This window comes from Micrasema longulum, unplaced genomic scaffold (assembly GCF_059751315.1).
Source record: "Micrasema longulum isolate JH-2025_06_02 unplaced genomic scaffold, ASM5975131v1 h1tg000166l, whole genome shotgun sequence".
Classification (NCBI taxonomy): Eukaryota; Metazoa; Arthropoda; class Insecta; order Trichoptera; family Brachycentridae; genus Micrasema; species Micrasema longulum.
Genome location: NW_028277371.1, coordinates 61892 through 86890, shown reverse-complemented (window position 1 = coordinate 86890; position 24999 = coordinate 61892). Strand labels below are relative to the sequence as shown.

Sequence of the window (24999 nt, the reverse complement as noted above, 5' to 3'; positions counted from 1 at the left end):
GACCACTGTCAAAAGAAAAAAAGCCTCATACTTTGGTCACATATTCCGGAGTGATAAGTATGCCCTCCTCCAGATTATTATGGAAGGAAAGATAGAAGGCAGGCGGGGTATGGGACGGAAAGGAGCATCGTGGCTCAGAAATCGTAGCAGTGGTTCGGTGTGCCAGATGCAGCAGCGCTGATTAGACTGGCCCAGAATCGTGATGAATTCAGAATTATGGTTGCCAACCTCCAGTAGGAGTGGCAAAAGATGAAGATTTAAAAAAAATATTATTATTCATTATGCAGGCAGGCAGCCTTTGCTGATGCGCCTATATCTCGTGTACTGCTTTTTGTATGCGTTTTTCTTCCTTCAAAAAAGCATCAAAGCAGTTTTTCAACCGGGTGACCGAAATGGAATGGAAAACTAGACTTGGCAATTTATTCCAGTCTGAAACTACCCCGCTGGAAAGGAAGTTTTTCTTGGGATTGAGGTGGAATTGGGGACGATAGAGCTTCCAGTTATGACCCCGTAAATTTGTGTTGGGATATAATTGATACATCTCATGCAGGGGGCAGTCATAGTAATTATAGAGATCAAGTCCCCTCTTTTCCGTCGTTCTTCCAATGATGTAAGTCTTATTGCTTTTAATCTACCATGGTAAGGCATACTTTTAAGTAATTTGGGGATTTTTCAAAAATTGCATTAGATTCTATCAAGGTGGGTTCAGAAACAAACATTTGCGGACCTTTGTGAGTTGAGTATGTAGAGATATCAAGCAAACTATTACATACTGCCATATTTATAAGAAGACTTGAAAACACAGACTTTATGTATGAAACGAGAAATCAAAATGTTTGGAGTAAGTTGATTTTTAAATAATTATTTGAAATGTTTTCCATTTTCATTTCACGTTTCTCTATGAATGATTTACTAATAAAGAAATATGGTCATCTAGAGAAATGATTTTAAAATAGTGCCATCGCAAACTTTGAAATTGATCAAATTTAAAGTATTCATTTCTTTAAGCACAAATAATGCATTGTTTTAATTTTTTTTAAACGAAATTCAGGAACAAATAGTTTAAATATGCGTAAAGAAGACAAAAAAAATATCAGCCATATTATGTGAAAATATAATATGTATTAAACATTTCATACATGAAAATTACTTACAAAATTAAAGCAATAAATCTGTGCAGAAGAAGGGGCATATGAAAAAGATTAATTGAAAATCTGATTACAAAAAACTTTTGAAAAGTACAAATGAATAAATACACACTGGCATGACTTTTTCCATTACAAAAAAATATTTATAATATATGTTACACAATGTATTCCTTATTTATAATTTAAAGAAAAACAAACATAAACAATAACCTACATAAGTGTTTTAATACCCTTTGACGAGTAAAATAAAAAAAACAAAAACATATATGTAGAGATTTTAAAAGTGAATTGATTCAGTGGTCAAAATTTAAGAAAGAGATTTATCGAATTCAGATTTAAAATAAAATAGAATGATTTTTTCATAAATTTACGAGATAACTCATAACCAAGTTACATAACACATTACAAAAATATGTGTGTCATTGTTTTAATTCATACACAACTAACATTGATAAAAAAATCTAAACAATTTAAATGCAACGTTAAACTGGACAATTTTAATGTATGTACACTAGAAACACAAATTTAACATTTCAAAATATTTAATTATAAAGATTCTATATATTGAGAACACAAAAGAATCTATTTTTAAAGCATAAGAAAGCTATCTATTCACACACACACGTTGGATACTAGAAAACATCACATAACACATATTATAATTACTGTAAAGAAGTTAAGTGTTAGAAGGTGCTAGTTGGTTGAGAGGTAATACAAATGATAGACACGGAGGCGTGGTTTGTTTCTAACAATGATCACAAGGTGCATGTAATGAAGCCAGTCAGTTCATGCGTAAGGTAGACTAGTCACTTACCTGTCTCGTGATGCTGTCGTCATCCCCGGCCGAGCTTCGCGAGTTCAGATTACCACCGAGACATCTGCGCCATGATAAATAACCAATTTAAGATTTAAAAACAGTGCTTTATTTGACGACCGAGGATCATTTGACATGCGGATGACGTCTGTCGGAGAATGATAACTGGACAGACTAAAACAGATTGGGGCTCAGTTATTGAGACTAGTTGAAAATGGTCCCGAAATTTGAATAAATTGTAAGAATGAAAATATTATTTTTTAGATATATTTTAAAATACTGTGACCTATTTAAGGTTTCACACATTTATATTGGCTAATTTATACAGTAGTATTTTTATGATAAATCGGACACACCGGAACATATGTACCTATGGATTGAAAATTCATCTTCATACATTGAGATATAATATAAAGAGACAACACTCCGTGCAAATCCGAGCTAAAAAGTCATCCCCAAAGGAAAGGGAATGGACAGCGAAGGGAGCAAGTATCGTCAGGTCATATCACATCGATCTACTGTAATTTCTATTCAGTATGTCGTTCCCTTCCGCGTACGCGTCATCTTTGTTTATCGTTTTTGTTTATCCATGATAGAGACTAGAGACAGCTTACGACTAGTAAAATATGAAAACATTTTTTAAAATTAAAATCACTATTTTAAACAAGTATTGATTAAGATAAAAACATTGCTTGCCGGTGAAAGGTGATACCATCGCATTTTCTATTTTATCCAGATCGATTTGTGCAGTATCTTAGCGTACATATAGGCATTTTAGTAATTGCAAGGAGAAAAATAGCTGGGGAATGTTCGCAACAGACTAAAGTCAGAAGTCGTTCTATCAAACATACGCCAATTGGCCGCAGGTTGACGGAACATATTTTGAATGCTCATGTTTACTCTAGTTATATACCTCAATGTCTTCATATAACATCCTTTTTCTTAAGCCGTTGAAACATATTAACCCAGGCACAATGAGTTTTCTCACCTGACCAAGTGAGCCAGAATAGCCTTGACCCATCTAATCTTGCCGCTATTGAGTAGTTCCATGAGTTGCTTGGGGTGGTATTGGGGCAGTACTGGACACGCCATGCGGGACGCCTCAAACAGTCCATAGTCCGGCATGTAGTCAAGGAGAGGCTGATGGGAAAAATCAGTTATAAAAACACCGAATTCACTGAAATGAAAAATGTTTGATACCCGTGGTCCTGATGACTCACCCCTTCCCAAAACATATGAATTACCGACAATGCGTGCAACAAGTGATTGTTGACCATATGACAACGGCGCGCATCAGAAGCGATAAATTGTTTATCAAACGAACATAATAACACATAAAGAAAAATCAATTGAAGAGTGATTTTTCAAAGCGGCCAGTCAAAAAAGATCATTTAGACAAAAATAGTTTTTTGTGAATTGTCGGTTTTCATTACATCCAGTGGTTTTTTTAATGTAACATATCAAAGTGTCATGCAATCAGATCACTTAACCCTCCCTCCCCGGTGATGTGTAGCTAGTACACATTGTGTCTAATAACTATAATATCTTTATAAATATAATAAATATTGGGTTTAGATTTTCAGTATTCCTCCATTACACATTTACGTATCGACTGACATAATTTGTTATTAAATAATAAGTACTTATTAGGCACAAAAAAAAGCATTTTATCGGAAATCGGGGATAAATTACAAATATCATCAAAAGTATACTCACAGTATACCAATATCACCTGGCGTTACACGTCCACTACATGTCCAGTCGCGTAGTCCAGTACTAGCTACTTAGTAGCTCTCGGCAAGTTGGCGCGGGTGCATGTTTCGCGCGAGTCTTTAGCGATACCCAATGGTTTTTTCATGTTTTCAGCAGTTAGATTTGAAAAATTATCATCTTTGAATTAAATTATGGTTAATTTAAGCCATTCCCTATAAATATTCCATTTTTCCCTTTTAAACCTCTTATTTTTTTAATGTGTAGTGACTACACAGCACCGTAATGCGCGGGTGTTTTTAGGACAGTAAGCGAAAGGTTAAATACACCATGGTAATTTGCCATGATCAACACTCTTATTAAAATAAGGATTTTTGAGAGCATTTTCAGAAAATATCCGAAATTTTAAAGCTTTATAGTATCAGATTTAGTGACAGAGGACAAATTTTCTTACTGGTTATGCAGCTTTTAATTGGGATTACAATTCTTACTTTGAATTTTTAAAATTTTGACTTGGGACTCTTAGAAAAATCACTCTTCAATTACAAAGTTAACACCATCATTAGACATTGTGGAGAGATTCGGAAAACCGGAGTTCCATTCATTTTTATAGCGCAGCGTACACTTCAATATGGTTTATGAAAAATAATACAGTTATCGGCTGTGCTGACAGTCCCAGAGTTGTCGAAGGAAAATGTTACCAAATCTCCATCAAAAATCAAATTTGGATTCCACGTTAATATTGGTTTCAGAGTATTACAGGGTGGAGAAAATCGGATTCAACTTAAACCCATGGAAGCATTTCCTGAGCAATAGGGAGGTTGATCTTTGGAATAAGCTACTACAAGACCTGGTCTCAACATATAGAAAAATTCCCTTTTCACATTTTTCAAGAGAGCAACAAAAAAGTGTACAACCGAGGAACGTAAAAATGAGGTTTTAATGCAATGATAATAATACTGATGTTTGCAAACCGGCATTTTTGCTATTATTCTTCTCAGGTGAGAAATTTGTTTACATCATACCTGGTGGTCAGTGTTTGCTGCCTGGTTTGGTTTACGCCTCTTGGCCTCTCGATCCATGAGCTGCAGGTTCATGGAGGAAACTCGAGACAAGTGCGGCATGGAGGAGACATTGGCCAGACGTCTTCTGCTCTCTCCGCTCGGGCGAAGGTCTTCATCGCGAAGGTCTCGTGTGTCCGGCCCATCGTCAGATTCCTGTGATAGCATGCAAAATCCACAGAAAAATCTTTTGAGTAGAGAAAAGTCATAATTTAAAGAATTATGTTAAGGAAAAAGTCACTAGATGACTGAGGTTATTTAATTATTTAGTAAGTAATTCAATGACGGAAAAAGTAAACAGGCGCCCGACGAGAGTAGTAATCTGATGACGTAGTAAGTTACACAATGACAGAGTAAGTTACTCGATGATGGATTAGTTGATAAGTAATCTGATGACGTAGTAAATAAATTACATAATAATGAAGTAGGTTATCCAATAATCTACGAAATATCTCAGTAATAAGTAATTAAGTTACGATGATGGAGAAAATAAGTTACTCAAATGACGGAGTTAAAAAGTGACATAATGACAAAGTAATTAGGTCAACTGATGATTAAGTTGTGGGACTCACTCGGAAACCGATGCCCACTGTAGGTAAATCATACATTTCGTGAGTGTAAACGATAAATAAACAAAACATCAAAATTATTGATTACCTAGCACGGATATCAAATTGCTGACAGTCGGGGAAACAAAAATGAATTCGATTCCCCACTAGGAAGTAAAGAGAACCCCATGGACAATAACTTTATAAGCAGTAGCACCTTTAGGTACCATCAGTTAAAACAGTCAGTACTTAGTGGAGTAGTTACTAACCGCCGGTTGCAAAATAATAATGTGCTGTTCCTCGATCAACACAGCACAAACTATGGCTTGCATGCACCAATGTCCCGATTGTGTCGTATTGTAAACTTGAGACAAGATCTGGACTTTTTTGGTGCAAGTCTTAACAGATTTAAAAAATCACTAAGATAGACCGGATCTTGTCTTGAGGTAGTAATTTTTATTGTTTTTGTCCTAACTTTTATTTTATTTTATTAATCCCTGTATTTATTATAAGAAATTGTATTTACCATCGATAGAATGGATTGCATAAGTCCGTCAAATAAATAAATATATATATATAATTCAGTTCAGTTAGAGACAGTTGAGTGTCACTCTCGCGTTCCATTTCCGATTCTGTATTACATTATTCAATCGAAGCATCAACATTCTTCCGCCATCTCCAACTTTAGGAGCTCCTCGCATCAACAAGCAAAAATCCTACAAAGCTGTTACCTGATGCATGAAGTGATGCCAAGTGCTGTTGGCGCAGTTGTTGGGTTCAGGTTTCCACTGTGAGTAGACGTGCATCTCCGAGTCCATCCCCACCACGAGGATGCCGTCGCGGACCCATGAGATCTGCATGGGCAGCGGGGGCAGGCCGTCGGCTGTGTGCAGCTCGATGGAGCGCAGCTTCCTCCAGCGGATCTCCTCCTGGAAGTGGGGCGCGGCCAGTGAGGAGGCCTTCCGCAGAATGGGGCGGTTGGCTGTGATTGATTCTTTCATCGCCTAGAAGGTCAAACAAACAACTCGGTATACCAAGAGCCTTTGAGGGGGTTAAAAGCAAAAACGCAACTGTTCTTTATCACTGTTTTTGGGAAGACCAATAAAACCAGACAAAAATAATTTTGATTGAAAGTTTACCTTCATATTGGCTTGAGCCAAGTCACTAGACACGGGTGTAAAGAGTAAGACTTTTGATCCAACCGCCACAGTTAGGATGTGAGATCCATCTTCCTGGGAGACCCAATCCAACTGGACTAGATGCTTCTGCGTCAGAGGGCACGTGTTGCCATTCTCCGTGATGCTCTTTCTCAGCGACTGGAGGGTGCTGAAGGAGGGCACGGCCAGCAGACCCTTGGTGGAGTCGGAGCTGAGATTCGTCTCGCCGTTTCGAGGGGAACGGAGGTCTTCGTGAGAGAGAGTTTGGAGAACCTAGAGAAAAAATGTTACAGCATATAATATGACTTCAAAGTCAGATGGGTTAGCTGGTGAAGTGCCGAAAACGAGTTAACATGCCCTTCAATTCCGTGCTCGGAAGGCCGGCAATACGAAAATAGCGCGTAAAGTAAAATTTTGCAACTACCATTGCATTTTAGGCATTGGTGTCTTTATTTCGCAAATTTTTATAAATCTTTTTTGTCATATTCCATCATCATCCCCTTTGGTGCATATACCGCATTGGTAAACAAATCGCAGCGTTTCTTGATCATTTTTGTAACAAGAAGGTAAGATGATCAGTCTTACACTTCAGGTGCCAGTCCAGGGACCATGAAATATTCTAGTGTGAAAACACCTTGTTAAATGAATATTTTCATGTTAACCATGTAGGGAATCGAACTCGAGACCTCTTGCATGGTAGGTAAAGGCGCTGACTGCTCTTCAACGAGGCCGACTGTCATATGAGAGTAGTAAAACATTCAATAAAAAAGTCAACTCAAAGTTGCCGTAAACTTGCAGAAATAAAGTACACAGATTATCAATCAGAATATATCAGATATGGCTAGAACCACTGACCTGAGTTAGCCGCTGCTTCTTCTGCAAGAAGCGCGTGTCGTAGAGGTAGCTCAGGTCCAGGTGCGGGTCCACCCTGACCCGGGGCAGGTGGATGTTCCTCAGGTGGATGGTGTCCTCTAGCAGCCATTCGGAGCCGCCCGTGCTCTCGCACTCGTACACGGCTACGCAGAGGTTGACGTAGCGCGCAGGGTCGGCGCCGTCGTGCCCCGCGCGCCCTGGCCGCGTGAACGAGCGCCCGTGCTTGTATGCGCAGGCAATGCGGCCCGAGTACGCAGCGCTGATGTTCAACGGTTGGCCTGCAACGTTCAATACGAAGCTATACAAATGTTGTCCCTAATTCCACCCACCACAATTCTAGGAAAAATTTCCTTTAAAAAAAAATGCTAACATAAGGGTAACTGAAATGGTAGTTTCTCTGAGGAATAAAATATATCGAGTCATAATCAGCAGAACAACGTAAGCGACATTCTTGACGAATTGCATTTTTTAAGGAAAAGTGATCAAAGCTCTATAAAATTCACTTACCGCATTTAAGGATATTTATTTTTATTTATTAAAAGAAAACAACAGCCATTATGACAGAAAAAAATACAATACTTACAAATAAACCAAAATTTAAAGCCAATTATAGTTTTCTATGTCGGCCTCGTGGTGTAATGGTCAGCGCGTTAGCCTGCCATGCAAGAGGTCTCGGGTTCGATTCCCGACATGGTTGATGTGAAATATTTATTTGAATGGGTGTTTTCACACTAGAGTATTTCATGGTCCCTGGACTGATACCTGAAGCGTAAGCCTGATCATCTTACCTTCATGTAACAAAAATGATCAAGATACGCTGCGATTGGTGTACCGATGCAGTGCTCTATGCACCATTACGTGCGGAAAGGTAACGATGATGATGATGGTGATGTATCGCATCATTCCACTCTTAAAAAAAATACATATGTTGTCATATTATTTTTAAGCTAAGCAAAACAACGTAACCGACGACAATGTAGGCGGTTATGCTGACCCGCACCACTGTCAGAGTTAAAGGCAAAACAGCGTTACCGCCACTATCTTAAAAAGGGAAGGCGTTTAAACAATTTGGCTGTCATTTCAGTATTGACAGGAACCAAACATTATAAATCCCATTTACCGAATTATTAAAAAACATATATATGGAACAAAAATTTTATAAAACCTTCTCCTACACAATTCACTATTTGTCGCTCACGTTGTTCTGCCGATTATGACTCGATATGATGATCGTTTAACCCTTTGATCCCTGAACATAGATTTAGTAGAGTTTTTGAACTTTTTCAACTATGTCATTTGTAGCTTGAAAGAATAATTATACATTCTTCATGTTTTTTTTTTAAACTAATAACAAATTTGTACCGTCAGGGATTTACAAAACTAAAAAAAATATTGCAAAAAAAACTTACTTGCAATTAAAGTTATACTATTGAGGTTTGTACAGGTATTTAAGAATAATATAATAAACAGCTTAATACGGTCTTTCCCACTACGGGTAATTAAATTAAAAAACTACTTTGATTTTTTAATAACAATGAAAATAATGTGAACTAGACATAGGCAGTCAATAAGTCGCTCGACTCTTATCTAATAATAATATTTTCAAATAAAACTTCATAAGCTGTCAATTCAATACGAAATTTCGTACAGTTTTTAATGAAACATACACAATCAGTATGAAATCACATTCAAAAAGGAAAATAAACAGCTTGATAAAAAAAAAAACTTAAAACCAGTGAAATATTTTTTAGAATAATTGAATGTGAAAAAAACGTACCCGAGATATCTATAACAGATTCTTGATCTTTATTAATCATTTCCCATTCCCGCCAGCTGTACTCCAGTCTTCCAGATTCATTCTTCTTTACATCGCACTTCCAAAATCTGGAAAATAACAAATGGAACATTGAAATGTTTTCCCCAGGAGTCCGGAATGTTTTTGCGGTAAATTTTATAAGTGAAAAATACAGCTTGCCAATCGCATACTGCACACCGCATACGAGGACTGGAATCTCCTTAGTGGTGCTAAAAGAAATAAAGATTGCTTTTTGCTGAACGAGAATAGCTGCTCAATAAGTATGAAATAATAATAATATTTGGCTGATTTATATGGCGCCATTTTTGTGAAAAATTACCTCAAGGGAGCTTTACAATTTTATATGAACGCATTGGGTGTGCGTAATGCATATGCATTAGCACAAGTTGTGTTAGGTTTTTCCAAATTTAAAAATGAGCAAGTGCTCTACAAGATAATAATAATATTTGATACAATAATAAATCTGCAAGTTTGTTTTAGTACTAAAAAAGCTGACTTGGGTTAAAGACGTAAAACATAGCATACTTTTTTGTATAAAGAAATAAGCTTAGGTAATCCGCTAATTTCATCGTTCACTGAGAACAGGCTGGGCGCACTTCATAGATATTTTTTTGTATGAAGATATAAACGATGGTGGTAATCAATAATAAATAACAATTATTTTATTTATTTTCCCATAAACATGGTTACAATAAAACATTATTATTGAAAGTCAAATATAATGGTAAGCTCTGCATAATCACTTATTTTAACGATTCACCCCTGCATTAGGCAGATGCAATACAGTAGGTTGGGCCACATACTGCAGATAATCACACTCAAAAGCTATGAAAGTCATACCTTCACTGACGGTATAGTAAAAGATTAATTCTCCCAAGCGATTACAAAGATACACTACTGACCCTGCATCTTCAAATTTTGAGGTAAGTACATCGATATGTACGGAGAGTACCGGTATCCCACAGTACACATATCTACGCACTGGAAGTGACCAAAATAATCTTCACTCCGGCATTTTTTTCTTTAGCCGGGATTGATTAAATTTTTCAATAGTTTTGAGGTGGCTACATTTTATCTTAGAAGCCTATTTTAAATACAAAATAGAAACAAGTAAATTTTAATTTGTCATTGAGCAAGGAGTAACTTTTGTCAGCTAAGACAGCACCACTATCTAGTGGATAAGTTTGAAGATGACATAATGCACATTTCGGAAGAAACATTGCAACTGTGAAAAATAATTACAGTAAAACCCCCTTTTTACATTTTTCAAGGGAGCAAGAAAAAAAAAAGTGTAAAACTGAGGAAAACGCTAAAGTGAGGAAATGAAAAATGTATGGAAAAAAAAGGAATTACATGAAAAAAATAAAATGATTTTCTACACTTTAGTGTACATATACTTCCAGAAAAATTGTAAAACCGGAGATAAGTGAAAATTGACAATATTTTTTTTCCTATTTTCAATGATTTCACTAAACATATTTTTATATTTTTTCAAACAATATTATGTAATCTGTTTTTTTATTTGATTTAAAAACAGCATGATAAAATTATTTTATGTGTAAATAAAAAAAAACGAAAATAGAATTTTTATTTTGTATAAAATAACATAAAATATTTTTTCCCCTAAATATTGAGAATTTTTTTTTATACGAAATCACTTTTTTTCTATGGCACCACTAAAAACAACTGTAATAAAGATCGCGGCAAAATTATTTCGACTTTTATGACAACTTTTTAAACCATATTTTTTATAACTTTAAATAATTCTATTGTTTCATTTTAAACATCGCAATTTATTGATATTAAAACTTTATTGTTTCTAAATGTTTGTCAACTGCGTATCATAATTTGTACAAGTCAATATGATTATGATATTGTAACATAAAATCGAGGAATGTAAAAAAGAGGTTTTACTGTATATTATTTTCATCTACCTAAAAGCACATATTGACATGTTGGTAAAATCAGGTTCGTCATACCAAGGTAGATAGAGACAGAAAAGTTAAGTACACCATATCGATAAGATAGCGTTTGTAATTATCCCCTGAGGTCCATCCAACCTGAGGCGGGGGAACGAGCAGGAGTTGGCACGGAGCCAGTTTGTTGCTCCAACTAGATGGAATATTGGTGTTTCTATGAACTCTACTATCTTCCATAGCTCTACCAACGATGTTAGTTCCGGGGCTTTCAATCCACAGGAAGTTATTTGTTTATCGATGAGTACCTTATAGTGCTATCGGAGCAGGCCGTGGTGATGATGTATGGAGCAAAGCAGGCGGGATATATGGAGGCAGAACTCAGATGACCTGCTGCAGGACTGGCATGGATCACCTCCACATCGGGAGGGAGTGGCAACTCACAGGAACATACCTACACGATATTCCAATATAGTACAGCTATTCATATTGACAATCCAATATTACGACAAAAGAACTTATTTAGTTCAAAGACATTTATGTTCAGAAATGTTTAGGTAAACATGAGGTATATAATTTACTGAATTAGAATCAATTTGATTAACAAAAACCTTGATATTTCTTTGTTGAGTAATATGCAGGTTATGTGCAGTTCTGTATGTAAGCACATTATAAATGTACACTATATGGTCAACTATAGTTGTATTATATATTATAATGTGCAACTGTGTGACCAATATTCAAAAGTAGATATATTTTGAATAATATGTATTACATTTACATTTCTAGTAATATTATAAGTTTTGTATGATTAGTTATTTTATGTTATGTATAATTTTTATGTGACAACATTTACAATAACAATATTATGTGGAAGCCTCTAATTGGACTTTATGATATGTATTTATGGTATAGTTGTATCTTATAAATTTATAAATGTCTGTTGGCTTTCCAATGAAATAAAATTAAAATAAAACATGACATTTTTGTAATAAGTACGGTGTATTCTAATGTTTATTATCGAGTTGTGGTCCCGCGGCTAGTGTCATGGAATCACGGATCAGAGGTTCGAGGTTCGAACCGAATGAAAAAAAATAGAAATAAAAAAATGACCCTATTTTAATGTGTCAGTGAAGGAACGTTTCCAAATAAAATAATCTAGTGTGTCTACTACACAAAACGAAATTTGTATGTTTACTTGGTTCACCTACAGGCACTAACATAGGGTTATAAAACATTCAAACGAACAGTACCTACTTCATTGATTTTGAAGATAACATTTTTTTTAATATTACTTTTTTGTTTCATAATCAGTATAAAAATAAATATATGTGCAAAAAAAAGTGGTTTAAGCCGTAAAATATTTTCCCATAAGAAGACATATTACGAAACTGGAATCAATGACGTATAATTAAATAGACTTAATATTTTGTTTTAATAATCTAAATGAGTCTGATAATTTGAGTCAACCATATGGAGAAATGTCTGGCGACCATTCCTAGAAAAGTTGTACTGTAGTAGGTTGTATTTGAATAGATTGGACGTTCTTGTCATAAAGTATCAGACAAAATTGGCAATTACTTTAGTGGTGGTGATGACGACATGCGAGGAAGTAGTGGGGATTGGAAGGGCATCTGCGTCGGCCAGCGACACGGATCTCTTCCTTCCCCCGGGTCCCCCCGCCTCTCCCTCTGCCTCATCCGCGTCCTGGACTAGGGCACTGTCTGGCACGTACATCATGCTGCCCGTCAGGACGTCTACTGTTTAATGACAATATTTATATTAGAATAGATGATTTTACGTAAGAGAAGTCAGATCACAATAAACAATCAAACTTCTTACCAAGTCCTCTCCTATACCCCCTCTCCTAAATACTTTTTTTGCTTACACACCTATATACACACACTTTCATATTCACATGTTACTACAAGAAAGGCCGGAGAGGATAGTTCCTTTTACTCTAATAATTGGGTATTTTTATTTTATTTTATATCTTGTTTTGGTTGCATTTATGAGCACCCACTATTTTTTTTCTTAAGTCTCAAAATCGTAATGTACATGCTTATTCTTAAATTAAAATGTATTTATTTATCTTTTATAAAAACATTTAAAACCATTTTATCTGGTTTTGTTAGGTTATTTAAAAAAAAAAATTAAAGCATCAACAACAAAATAAATATACATGTTAATTATTTTATATGTGTACAATATTACGTCTGTAATTTTTTATTTGAACTCAATTAATACTAATGTCTGAGCACCCGCTGACAAAGTATTTTTTAATAATTTATCAGGACAAATATGTTTTAATACGTTATGTTTTTTTAATTTTTATAATGTATTAATATTGTAATAACATGTATATTTTATTAAATAAAGCCTATAAATGTATTTAAAAAAAAAACCTTTTTTCACATGTAAATTATACTGTTACTTTTTTTCAATTATACCTTGAATATTTTTGTAAGGTACATGAACATTTTGAACAAAGAAATTGAAAAAATGAAATGAAATTATTTGAATTTGATTCTGAATTTACCAGAGGTATCAGGTTGAGAGGCAATGACCAGCCTCCACATGTGGACTGTAGTTCCCGTAGGGGTCCTCTCCAGCACTACGATATAGAAGGGCTCCTCAAACACAGATGTCTGCTGAAGGTCCACCATGGCATCCAATTCTGATTCCATGAGACTCGGCGCGCGCTGGTGACCCCCGGGACCGTCTCCCTGAGTTTCTTCGTTGTTCTGGGTGATTCGTTCTCCTAGAAATTAAATAAATAAAATAGTCATAACTAAAAAAACTGATTTATAGTTAAGCATGCAGAGTAAAATATTTTTAAAAAACTATTATAAGTTAAAAAATTTACATAATTTGTAGCTTTATGATTTACTCGCTTGATGGATAAATGAAACACTCACATAAACAATTATTTGAAAGCTGCTGTTGTTTCCAAACAGCGTCATATTAACCCATTGCAACACAAAGCCACAAAGGTAAATTTGTCTCTAACTCACAAAGCTGGCGATTCGCCGGTTTGTCTTTGAAATGATTTTTTTTACATTAAAACTGAATGACAATAACTTAATTCATAAAAATGACATAAATTAGTATATTTCGGTTACTGATTTCATAATAAAATGTAATAATCATAATTTTGACACATTTTTTTATTACAAAATATTAATTAAGTCTTATACTCGTATGCAGAGACAAAACTTAAGGTGAGGAAAGTACATTCTAATTTCAAATGCAGCGAAAAACCCGAAGGTGAAGACAATAGAATGTACTTTCCTCACCTTAAGGTTTGTCTCTGCATACGGGTATTAATGTTATTGTAATAAAAAAATGTGTCAAAATTAAATAGTGTGTTGTATGAACAAATTATGTCATTTTTATTAGTGGCGCATTGGGTTAACACCATTTTCTTTATAAAAACCTCGGCTTTTTATGGTGCGCGGGGGGGTGTGGGGTGTATAAAACATTGATATTTTATTAATTAATGCACGTCAAAGCGTAATAATCCTTGATAGGCTTTAAATTACCGGTAATGAGTTGCTCTTGGAAGACATGTAGCAGTTGTGTATTCTGCCAATCATGAGTGGCGTCTGCAATGGCGTCCAGGCGAATTACACAGCCAGGCCTTGCGGTGGATTGTTGGCTGACTATCTTAATTCTGTCGTGAAGGGGAGTCTGGTGGATCACACCTTCAGCTGATGATTCAGATGATATTGAAAGCATTGAATCCTGTAAATATAAGGAGAAGTTAGAGAAGCCAAAGTTCAATCTCAATCCAGCTGAACATTTCATTAATGGCAGACCTGTGGATGCGTGGAATGATCTGCCTGAAGAAATAGTCACGGCATCGTATGTTAAAACATTTAAAAACAAATTGGATATATATTAGAAGTAAAACATATAAAAGTATATCAGTTGCCAACTGCCTGTTCTTAATTTAATAATTTATTTATTTATTTACGGACTTATTCAGTCCATTTAAGCAAGCACCTTATAATACATGCAGGTACAATTGAACGTAGTTATGCAGAAAGCAGCCAGCCATAGAAAAGTGAAACTGAGATAATAGCACCTTTGTGAAATGAGTGAATAAACAAATCTAAACAACAGTTGGAATGTTTTTGACTTTAACAAATGATAAACAATGAATATATTAGTTTTTTTTTTATATTACAAACAAGAATCAAATTATATGTTTGACCAGTTTTAGTAATATTTTTAATTCGTTAAGATTTTTCTAGTGATGTGAGTGTTTTCTGCAAATTGAGAAATGCCGTTTTTGTGATGGACACCATTTTCAGAAGGTGATTAAAACAATTTTTTGTATGAAAGCGGTCTTGCTGTTTTTAGCAGGACATAGAATTGACCTTACTGCACCCGATAACATCAATATCTCATTTTTTCCAAATTGTGGACTGGCTGCTTTCTGCATAACAACGTTCAATTGAATATAGAATAATTTTACAAATTAAAAAGTGAACTGCTTCTAAGTGACGTGTTGAAGGGTATCAGGTGCGACAAAGACTGTCACGAGCACCAAACAAGAAGTGGAAACGATTTCAGGCTTCCTAAGGTGAGACGGACTGTAACTCTTGTTTTATAAAGGCTAATGGATTGATAGAAAATCTCCGGGAAGCTAAAAATGTCTCAAGATTTAGAAAATATTAAATAAAAAAAATAGATAATAATATGTGTAATATTTGATATTAATTTACAACTTAATAAAGATACAACATACAAGTGCCAGGCAGTCAACGTTAAAAAAATGTGATAGAACCCCCTCAGAACTGTAAAATCATTTACAATAAAATGTCAATTTTCGAGATGTACATTTTTTAGAGTTAATTTGTCAATTCATCTTATAAAATTATTAATGAAAAAAATCATTTTACACTACTTATGATACAAAACTTGGCATGGATATCAAAAAGATTCCCAAATCATTTTTCAGCAGTGATATTCACTGCTTAGATTTATCATATTGTTTTTATATCACTGGTAGCAAACAATATGATTACATGTCAGGCCGTGTGTAGGCCGTGTCGTCCTCCGTGGAGTAGGGACTATAATATTTGATTCACACACAGAAGGTTCTAGGTTTGATTCCCAATAGGAACACAAAAATTTTAGGTCATTTATCTGAAGCCTGGGAGTTCTGTCATGTAATTGATCACTGTAATTGGGTCTCCTGGCCTGTTGTGGTGCAAAAAAAGTTTATAAAAAAACCAATACCATATTATAGGCTAAATATTTAATACTCTAACTAGACATCTCAAAATCACCTTTTTTTTAGATAATAGCGATCAAGAATTTTGTTGAAACTCTTCAATGAGTACAGGGAAGCCTCTAAATGTTAATACATTTACTAAAAATTATTTCATCATATTAAACATCAAAACTGCCAAAATTTGAGATACTAGTTATAGAATTGAGTCCACGAAACAAAAAAATTGTTTGCTAAAATCTTTTTTGTGTCTTTATATAGAAACACTTTTTGAACTTACAACCATGGCATTAGCGTTGCGGTGCCTTCTCTCAGAACTGGCCACTTCGGCCAATAGAGTTCGGGCATCTATAACAGCTTGGTACACTCGAAGACTCTCCCCGTCACTGGCCACAAAGCAGGCTGAAGGAGAGTTGGACAGGCTTCCCAGAGTGGTACTAGAAATTCAAATATGTAAAAAATAAATAATTTCACAGGCATGAGTCAATTGGTATACAATAGACATATGGACAGAAACTGTAAGAAAAAAAATGTATCTTAATTATTATAATATCAAATAAAATAAATAAAAAATGTCTAATGTGGAAATTGAAACATACAAGATTTGATAAAAAAAAATACAGTAGAGCCTCGCATAATGAGAGTAATTCATTCCAGAATCCTATTCGTAATGCGAAATACTCGTTAAGCAAAATGATTTTTCCCATATAAATTAATGTAAAATCCCACGCTCCAAAATGTCCAAGCTCACACCTCCCTCGTTCCCGCTTTTCAATTATTTTACGTTTCATTTATAGGGTTTTTTTTTATTTCTTATGGCTGTCTTCATGCACTTTTAATTTGGAGAAATTTTAGCAAGGGTGCAAATAGTTGGAAACATTGCACAAAAAGTGTGTTAGAAATACCACATTGTAAAACGAGGCTGGCACAGAGACATGCATATTTTATAGGCACAAAAATTAATATATTTCATAATAATAATATTATAATATTTCATTTATTTCAAACTGTCAAAATTTTCCTTCTTTTAAAAAACATGCACTATCCTGGATTATGAACTAGCAAACTAAATCAAACTAAAGATATGAACATTTTACAACAGAGATGAAGAACATTCAAGAGAAGGTAATAAAGAAGTCTAGGCATCTACAGGGCTTATGACCTGTCAATGGCTGGTTTAAGTGGCCACTTTACACACTGTGTAACATTCACCATTCTGCCTATATTTGGACATCTATATTCCTTCAATTCTTTCATCCGTTGATGTTTGTGAAGTTAAAGAGCTGAAACCTTTATTTATGCCTATGATTTATTTTGTTGCCCTTTAATAATAAGGAATATTTTTGTGTTTTTTTTTTTTTTAATATTTTTTATTTCCTTTTTTAATTACTATTAAATAAAAAAATTCCATATTATCTTTTACAGAATATTTTATTTTTTCTTTTTTATGTTATAAAAAAATATTATAACTGTCCATTATTTACAATAGGAGCAAAAATTCATAAACATTTTCTTGTATACCCACGAACAGTCCATGCCTTTGTGGGATTTTTTGTTTACTATTTTTCTAATAATATTTATTTCATTGATATGTAATTATGCTTTATTTTTTTTAATACTCTGTTTTATTATTATGTTTATTGTAAAAAAACAAAAAAATTAAATTAAAAAAAAAAGTCAAATGAGTTTTTTAATGTATTTAACAGATGTTTCAGTAACTATTTCTTGAGGCAGATCATTCCATGCATCCACAGACCTTCCATTTAAAAAATGTTTAGCTGAATAGAAGTAGAACTGTAGCTTCTCTAATTTCATAAAATGTCCCCTCAGTTATGTATTCCTGGTAAATGTGGAAATTTCATCAAGTCCGCAGTCATAATACTCATGCATCATTTTATAAAACTCAATAAGGTCCGTTCTTGCTTTTCTCTGTTCTAGTGTGGTCAGGTCTACTCTCTGAAGTCTTTCCTCATAAGGGAGTCTACACAAAGCATGTGGTATCTTAATAAATTGTCTTTGCATTCTTTCCAGCATGTCGACCGTCCTTTCAGAAATGCGGATTCCATACTTGGAAAGCATGTTTAATTAAAGTGATATGTCGGTGTTTTATTCTGATTGTTAGTCACACAGACCTGGGCAGCAAGGTGGGTATCCACGCCACGTTGCTGAAGGCGGACGGGTGCGGGGAGTTGATGCGTGCCAGCTCGCCTACGCCCCCCGAGCGGCTCAGCGGCCCCACGGCGTCCACCCGCCACAGGATGAGCTCGGAGCAGAAGCCGTCGGGGCGGCGTGGCGGCACGCCCGTATCTGACCCCGCCCCCGCCCCGGGCTGCCCCGGCACGGGCGGGGCGAGGATGCCGCCTGGCGCCAGGTCTGGTAACACATTTTTTGGAACCATTTGGTATTTTTTTTAAATTTGATTTAACACAAAAAAGTTAGAACAAGAGATGGCTACAATAACTAAAATATAGAGGGTTCGAAGTAAGCCACGAGAAAACAGAATACATGGACGGTAACTATTCAGGAACATCTTAGAACAATACAGGGCCCCAAATTAAGAACACTTTTTGACCATGACATCATTTAAATACCTAGGCAGATAAAGGTGTTGAAAAGGATATCACAAATAGAAACAATACCAGCTGTTTTATGTGATTCACGAATGCCTTTAAAAACAAAAGGTCATGTCAACAAGTGTAAGGCCTGTACTACTATATGGGTCTGAATGTTGGGCTGCTAAACAGTCGGATGAACATCCCTTACAGATCAACGAGATGAAAATGTTAAGGTGGTCCAGTGAAATCACGAATCTGGATAGTCAGGAATTAAGACGTAATGCAACGTGATGAAGAACTCTTAATGCTAAACCTGAAAGTAAGACCAAAAAGTAGAGAAAGGCCAGTTCAGACTTAGAGAAAGGTGATTGAGAGAGACCTCAAGAAACTGAATTTAGCAGAAAAGACAATCCACGACAGATCGACGTGGTGATTGAAGACTAGGAGGGATGACCCCAAGTAAACGGGAAATACAGCCAGGAGGAAGAATAATATTAAACATGTTTGCGGTTATGCCGGCAATAGCCGTCAAAATCGTGAGCCTTATTTAAGAAACGACGGCTATAGCCTACGTGAAACTGAAGTAAATATATGGTAGGATGTGTCACTATAATAAACAGCCAGCAACAAAAGTACCAATCCTAAGAAAAACTTCCTTTCCAGCAGGGTAGTTTCAAACTTTAATAAATTGACAAGTCTAGTTGTCCATTTCATTTCGGTTCAAAAGCCGTTTGGATGCTTTTTTGAAGGAAGGAGAACGCAGACAAACAGCAGTAAACAAGATATAGGTGCACTGGCAAAGGATGCCTGCCTATAACGAATAAAAATAATAATCCCAGTACATTAGTTAAATAAGATTTACCCTAAACCATCTACTACGGTCCAATCGGAAGTTAAATATTCCAACAAATAAGACGATAATATGTGTCTATGAGAAAAGTGTCTGAGAATGAACAATTACATTTAAACAATTATAAACTGTACAGTAAAATCCCAAAATTACATTTTTCAAGGGACCGGCAAAAAAAATGTAAATGGAGGGTACTAAAAAAAATAAAAAAATTTAGCAAATTATTTTTTTTTTTAAATTCAAGGAGAAATGTTTGACCCATTTTTTTATTGCAACTTTTTAAAATATCATATTTATAAATAATAAATGTCTGTAAAACACAATAAGCACCTTCAAAATTTACAACTAAAAGACAAAAATGGCAGAAATAATCATTCCTACTGCAAACAGTAACAAAAATGGCGGCAATAATTTCATCTATTTAACTTACCAACAAGTTGGTATGTATAATAATAGAGACTAACTTCAGACTATTGAGCTGTTAATTTTCAGAGGGGATAGCAATTTTTTCCAACCAACAAGTTGGTATAATGACTAGTTCAGATTCATGAGGTGTAAAAAACACGAAAAAGCGGCAACAAATGTCCGCAAAACACAATACAATGAATATAAAGAAGTGACCCTATCAGGAACAACTCATGCCTGCAGATATGCCCCGAATCACAATAATTTGAGTAAAGTAAAATACTCCTAAAAAAATGCCCACTTTTAATTTGGGATTTTTCACCAGGGACATGGTTTTGTCATGACATGATCAGACTGGAGGAAGGCTAAAAAAATCTTATGTTATATACGTATACAGATGAGAGTAGGAATTGGTAATCTGAGAAAAAGATACAAGGCCCTGGGAATAAATCCGGGTATTATTTCTTAATAAAACATTAAAATTAATAATTTTAATACGCTAAGTATCAATCAACCTGCAATGTTGTGGTGACTAGTTGTTAGAAGAAGAGGTAACACAGGATGGCAGGTGATGTCATTTACTCTGAATCTATGGCCTGAAGCTCTTGATGCGTGCCCAATTGATAAAACCTGAAAAGACAGTAGTAAATACAACAAAATTCTTGTGGGTCAGCGTGAGTTGGTATTATGTTAGTGATTTTATACAAAGAAAGAATATTAATTACTTGAAGTACCATTTAGTTTGCAAAAGCTGATGAATATGTTTAAAACAAGACGGATTGAGAATACAATACTAACCGAGGAAAATTTAGATTTATCCTGGAATGTGAGCTGCCAAAGATTGAGGGTTCCGTTAGCATGATTTGTCACCATAGAGATAACAGGACACGGCGGCGCTGTCAAAAGGTCATCTTTATCACTATCGTCTTTTTCTTTGTCTTTTTCTGGCTTTACGCCTTTATCCTCATCTGCAATATGAAGCATTTTCTAACAGTTAAATTATATCAAACACTAGTAATTATCGAAGAAATTGCAGAAATGATTATGTTAGCTTTAATTAATAAACCAGTATTACCGAGGCTGCAATGGCAGAACGTATGATAAGAATGCACGACGAAAAGGCGTGAAAAGTTTTAACTGTGGGTTCCCCGAAGGAAATGGCCTAGAGGCAGGAAGATAAAGAACTGAAAGAGGATTGCGTGTAAGAGTCAGTGAGAGCGGCGACTTTTATTGTAGGTAAGCACAAAAGATGTAAATAAATTTGTACCAAATAAGACTTCTTACTGATTTTTAGCTATTCTCTTGTATTATGATGAGGTACAAGTTGGCTTTGGTAATTCTTTTTTCAAAATTCTATGTTTTTTCTTGAATATGGTACCAGTATCGTAAAATATAAATTGTCTGTTCGCAAGTATTTTTAATTAATTTAACAAATACTAAATTCTTGCGTATCTGTTTTTTGTCCTTTCCATTTATTTCCTGTATTGACAATTTTAACTTACCCAATTTTCTTCAAACACATTTCGGGAAAAGACAGCCTTGCTTAACAGTCCCAAGGGTATCGAAGGAGTTAACAAAACAGTTAATTTATCAGTATTCAAATTTGGTTTTGGAAGAAAATACAAATGGTGGCAGTAATTCTTAATAAGTTACAGTTATTTTATTAAATTTTCTATAAATATAGTTACTATAAAACATTATTATAGATGGTCAAATATAATCGTAAGCTGTGACGATTCACCCCTAGTAGGAGTTCACAGAAAGAATATCTGGGCTGGTATTCCATACGCTCTTGCGGCCGTAGAAAAACCATTTACCTCGTGTATTTAAATACAAAATACACGAGATAAAAAGTGTTTTCTACAGCCGCGAGAGAGGTTCAGAATAGCGCCCCTGGAGGACACCAAACCCCCCCTGGGATATAAAAAGGAGTTGAATAGACTGATTGGAAGAGGACTGGAACAGAGTAGAACACATGAAGAGGAAAGTGAATACAACCCTTGGATCAACCCACATAATGTATGAAATAAATAATGTGGAATTTTGATGCTCCATGCATTCTGTACTAAGCTATGGTTATAAAGAAAAATCACAGTACCTTTTTGCTCATTTTCGGCCCCCTCTTCACCTGGCTGAGGCCATTCATTTTCTTCTTTTTCTTCTAATACACTCGCTAGGGGTGTAGATACTTCATTTACCATCGGATCTATTGAGAGAAAAAAACAGCATTCAAAATTAATGTGTACTTTTAGAAAAAAATAATCTGCAAAACAAATCAATTGAGAAAGAATAAGTGAGTTATTTACAACTCGTTGAAAGAGGCCACCAAAAATGAAACATTTGGGTAAATTATAATAACGCAAATACATATTTTTTTATAGTAAAAGTACTGACGGGCACCGAAAGTGTAAGACAGATCCCTTACCTTCAATGTAACAAAAATTCCAGAGTTCTAGCGCAGTGCCCTATGTGCGGATAGGGAAATGATAATTGGTAGATCGTAATGACACTGGACAATAAAAAGTATATCTCTGGTCTGATCTAGTCGGCCACCCCTGGTAAATGGAATAATTCAAAATACCCAAAATCGCGTTGGGATTATATTATGTTTGTACCGGGTGGCGGGTGCTGATCCTGCTTGGCAGTTTTCTGGCGCACGTGCAGCAGCAGGCCGGCCGTATGGTACAGTGCGGCGGCCGTGGCCATGGTGGTGGCGTCCCCCAGTGGGAAAGCCCCCGGGATGCGCGTGCTGAACGACACCTGCGCTTGACGGAAGGAGCCAGGGTGGTACTCGTCCAGCCACTCCACCTGCCTGCGAACAAATGTGAGCAACATCGGTATAATTGTTATATCGCAACCCTCCGTCGAGTAAAAAAAAAACTGTGTTTTGAGTAAAGTATGACATTTAGGGGTAAAGGAAAGAGAGATGTTGCGCCTTTGCCTCAGGACGACTGCACACTAGTCCTCATCCTCCCTAGGGAGAATATTTTCAGTCTGTTCAAATATTTGTAGAAACAGATTTCACTTCCTTGGGAGTTTTCAAGTTTAACATAAAAATATTGCTGATTAGTTTATAAGTTAATTTGTTTATTTTAATCCTATTTCAAGAGTTGTTTGACATACCAAATAAGAAAACTGCCATCGATGGGGTGGATGGAGAATAGAAGATCTGGACTGTGATGCCAATCCCGGAGTAGAGATTCTATTTTGGTGTCCAGAGAGTCGGGCAAGTGAGTGCACGTCACATCTGTGGCTATGGAGTTGATTGATGTCGTATTCGATAAACTTGGGTGGCTGTGATTCGCACTGCCTACAAAATTCATACATTCTAATGAGTAACATATTAAGAAACAATATTACCTCAACAATTTATTTACATCGTCCAATTTGTAATACCATATATTACAAATTATAATTTAATTTGAATAAAGGCAAAGCTCATTTTAATTTGTAGTGAAATATTGTATTAAAACTCCATGCAAATATCGAACGGTATTATAACTTTATAAAATCTCTTTTTATTTACAATCTTAGACATGGAATATTAATATTGATTTTATGAAATATGTACTGATAATTATTTTTCAATGCTCCCCTTAACGTAGCATGTATTATAAAGAAAATTGATACAATAAGGTATTTTCATGTTTAAAAAAAATATTATTTTAAATATGCAAAAACTTACGATGGTGATGGTATTACAATGTTTTTCATGCGATGTCGTGTAAATTTTCTACAATGGTTTAAAATATGCATATTTTCAATTATCTGAAAACAATATGTTTCGCGGCCTATGGGACAAATGGCACGTATGACATTACAGTACCATATTTCAGTTTCAGTGCTGCAGAGCAGTGTTTATTCAGTATACTTAGTAATGTATTATAATTAATCCACTAAGTCTAGAGACTTTTCCGTCTTTGCAATGTTTGTTAGAAGCGCACTCGGCAGGCATGTGACGTGTACCAACTGCAAGCCGTTTTGCATGTGCTCGTTAAATATTTACTATACATATTTCCATCATTATTCCGATTTGTAAAAATACCCAATTATGGAACGAACACTTTGAAACCTTTATTATTGGGGTTTGACAGATTCATGGATTTCGTTGCCTAAAATAAAATTCAAATATTTGTTGCTAATAAAGATAACTACAACAACTACTTAAAAGTGGGATTGACATGTTTAAAATATTAATCCACACAATGCTTCATTACAATTATAAACAATATCTAATAATGTATAAAACGAAATACGCAGCAGCGTTGGGAGGATCATTACCGCGCTTCTTCTACAGGTAAAATCACTAAAATGTTTTTCCCAACGCTGGCTGATGCAGCAAACTTCCGTCATCATCACCATGGTACTTTCGAAACGACCCAAATTTTTACCGGACACAGAGCTATGAGAAGTTATCTATATAGGTTTAAATTAAGGAATGATGACTATTGTCCATGCGATGATATTTCTTCACAGAGTATCGAACATCTGTTATTTCAGTGCCCATTTTTCAGTTCGCAACGCCATAATCTTGAAGCAGAATGCAGGAAAGATGGAATATCCTTAACAGATATCCACACTGTAGTTAAAAGTAGTTATCACGCGCCTTTGTTCTTGAACTTTGCAACAATGGTGATTGGACTCATAAAGGTAATAAACCAAAATTAGTGATTGAATATCCCATTTCCAAGATAAACAAAAACGATTTTTTTTTAGTACCTTAGCCTTGTACATGACACGTAAGGCTACTAAATACAGGGGTCCAAATATATATTAAAAAAATATATATAAAAAAATATCTAATAATAAATTGAAAACATCCCTCAATAAATCTGAAATAAGAGTCCCCTTAAGTTATTTTTAGACCTAAAAGTGTAATGGTTATAAAACTACACATTAAAATTATC

At 35.1% G+C, this 24999-nt stretch overlaps 1 protein-coding gene across 8 annotated transcripts in view; it reads right to left on the bottom strand.

Annotated features, from left to right (window-relative positions):
• The window catches only part of Rbcn-3A (rabconnectin-3 alpha), a 99710-nt gene that overhangs the window by 47941 nt on the left and 26770 nt on the right, over positions 1–24999 (bottom strand). For 7 of the 8 annotated variants that reach the window (XM_088242822.1, XM_088242824.1, XM_088242819.1 and 4 more), the window contains exons 11-28: positions 23216–23402; positions 22708–22904; positions 22191–22298; positions 20891–21060; positions 20608–20722; positions 18415–18655; positions 16563–16719; positions 14586–14787; positions 13583–13804; positions 12625–12803; positions 11352–11497; positions 9089–9195; positions 7294–7589; positions 6421–6711; positions 6013–6285; positions 4698–4889; positions 2951–3102; positions 1963–2026 (exon numbers count right to left, since the gene is read on the bottom strand). In XM_088242822.1, the coding sequence (XP_088098948.1) occupies positions 1963–2026; positions 2951–3102; positions 4698–4889; positions 6013–6285; positions 6421–6711; positions 7294–7589; positions 9089–9195; positions 11352–11497; positions 12625–12803; positions 13583–13804; positions 14586–14787; positions 16563–16719; positions 18415–18655; positions 20608–20722; positions 20891–21060; positions 22191–22298; positions 22708–22904; positions 23216–23402 (3299 nt within the window). Of the gene's footprint in view, positions 1–1962; positions 2027–2950; positions 3103–4697; positions 4890–6012; positions 6286–6420; positions 6712–7293; positions 7590–9088; positions 9196–11351; positions 11498–12624; positions 12804–13582; positions 13805–14585; positions 14788–16562; positions 16720–18414; positions 18656–20607; positions 20723–20890; positions 21061–22190; positions 22299–22707; positions 22905–23215; positions 23403–23777; positions 23912–24999 lie in introns of those variants that run through there. The other variant, XM_088242827.1, reaches the window with a different exon arrangement.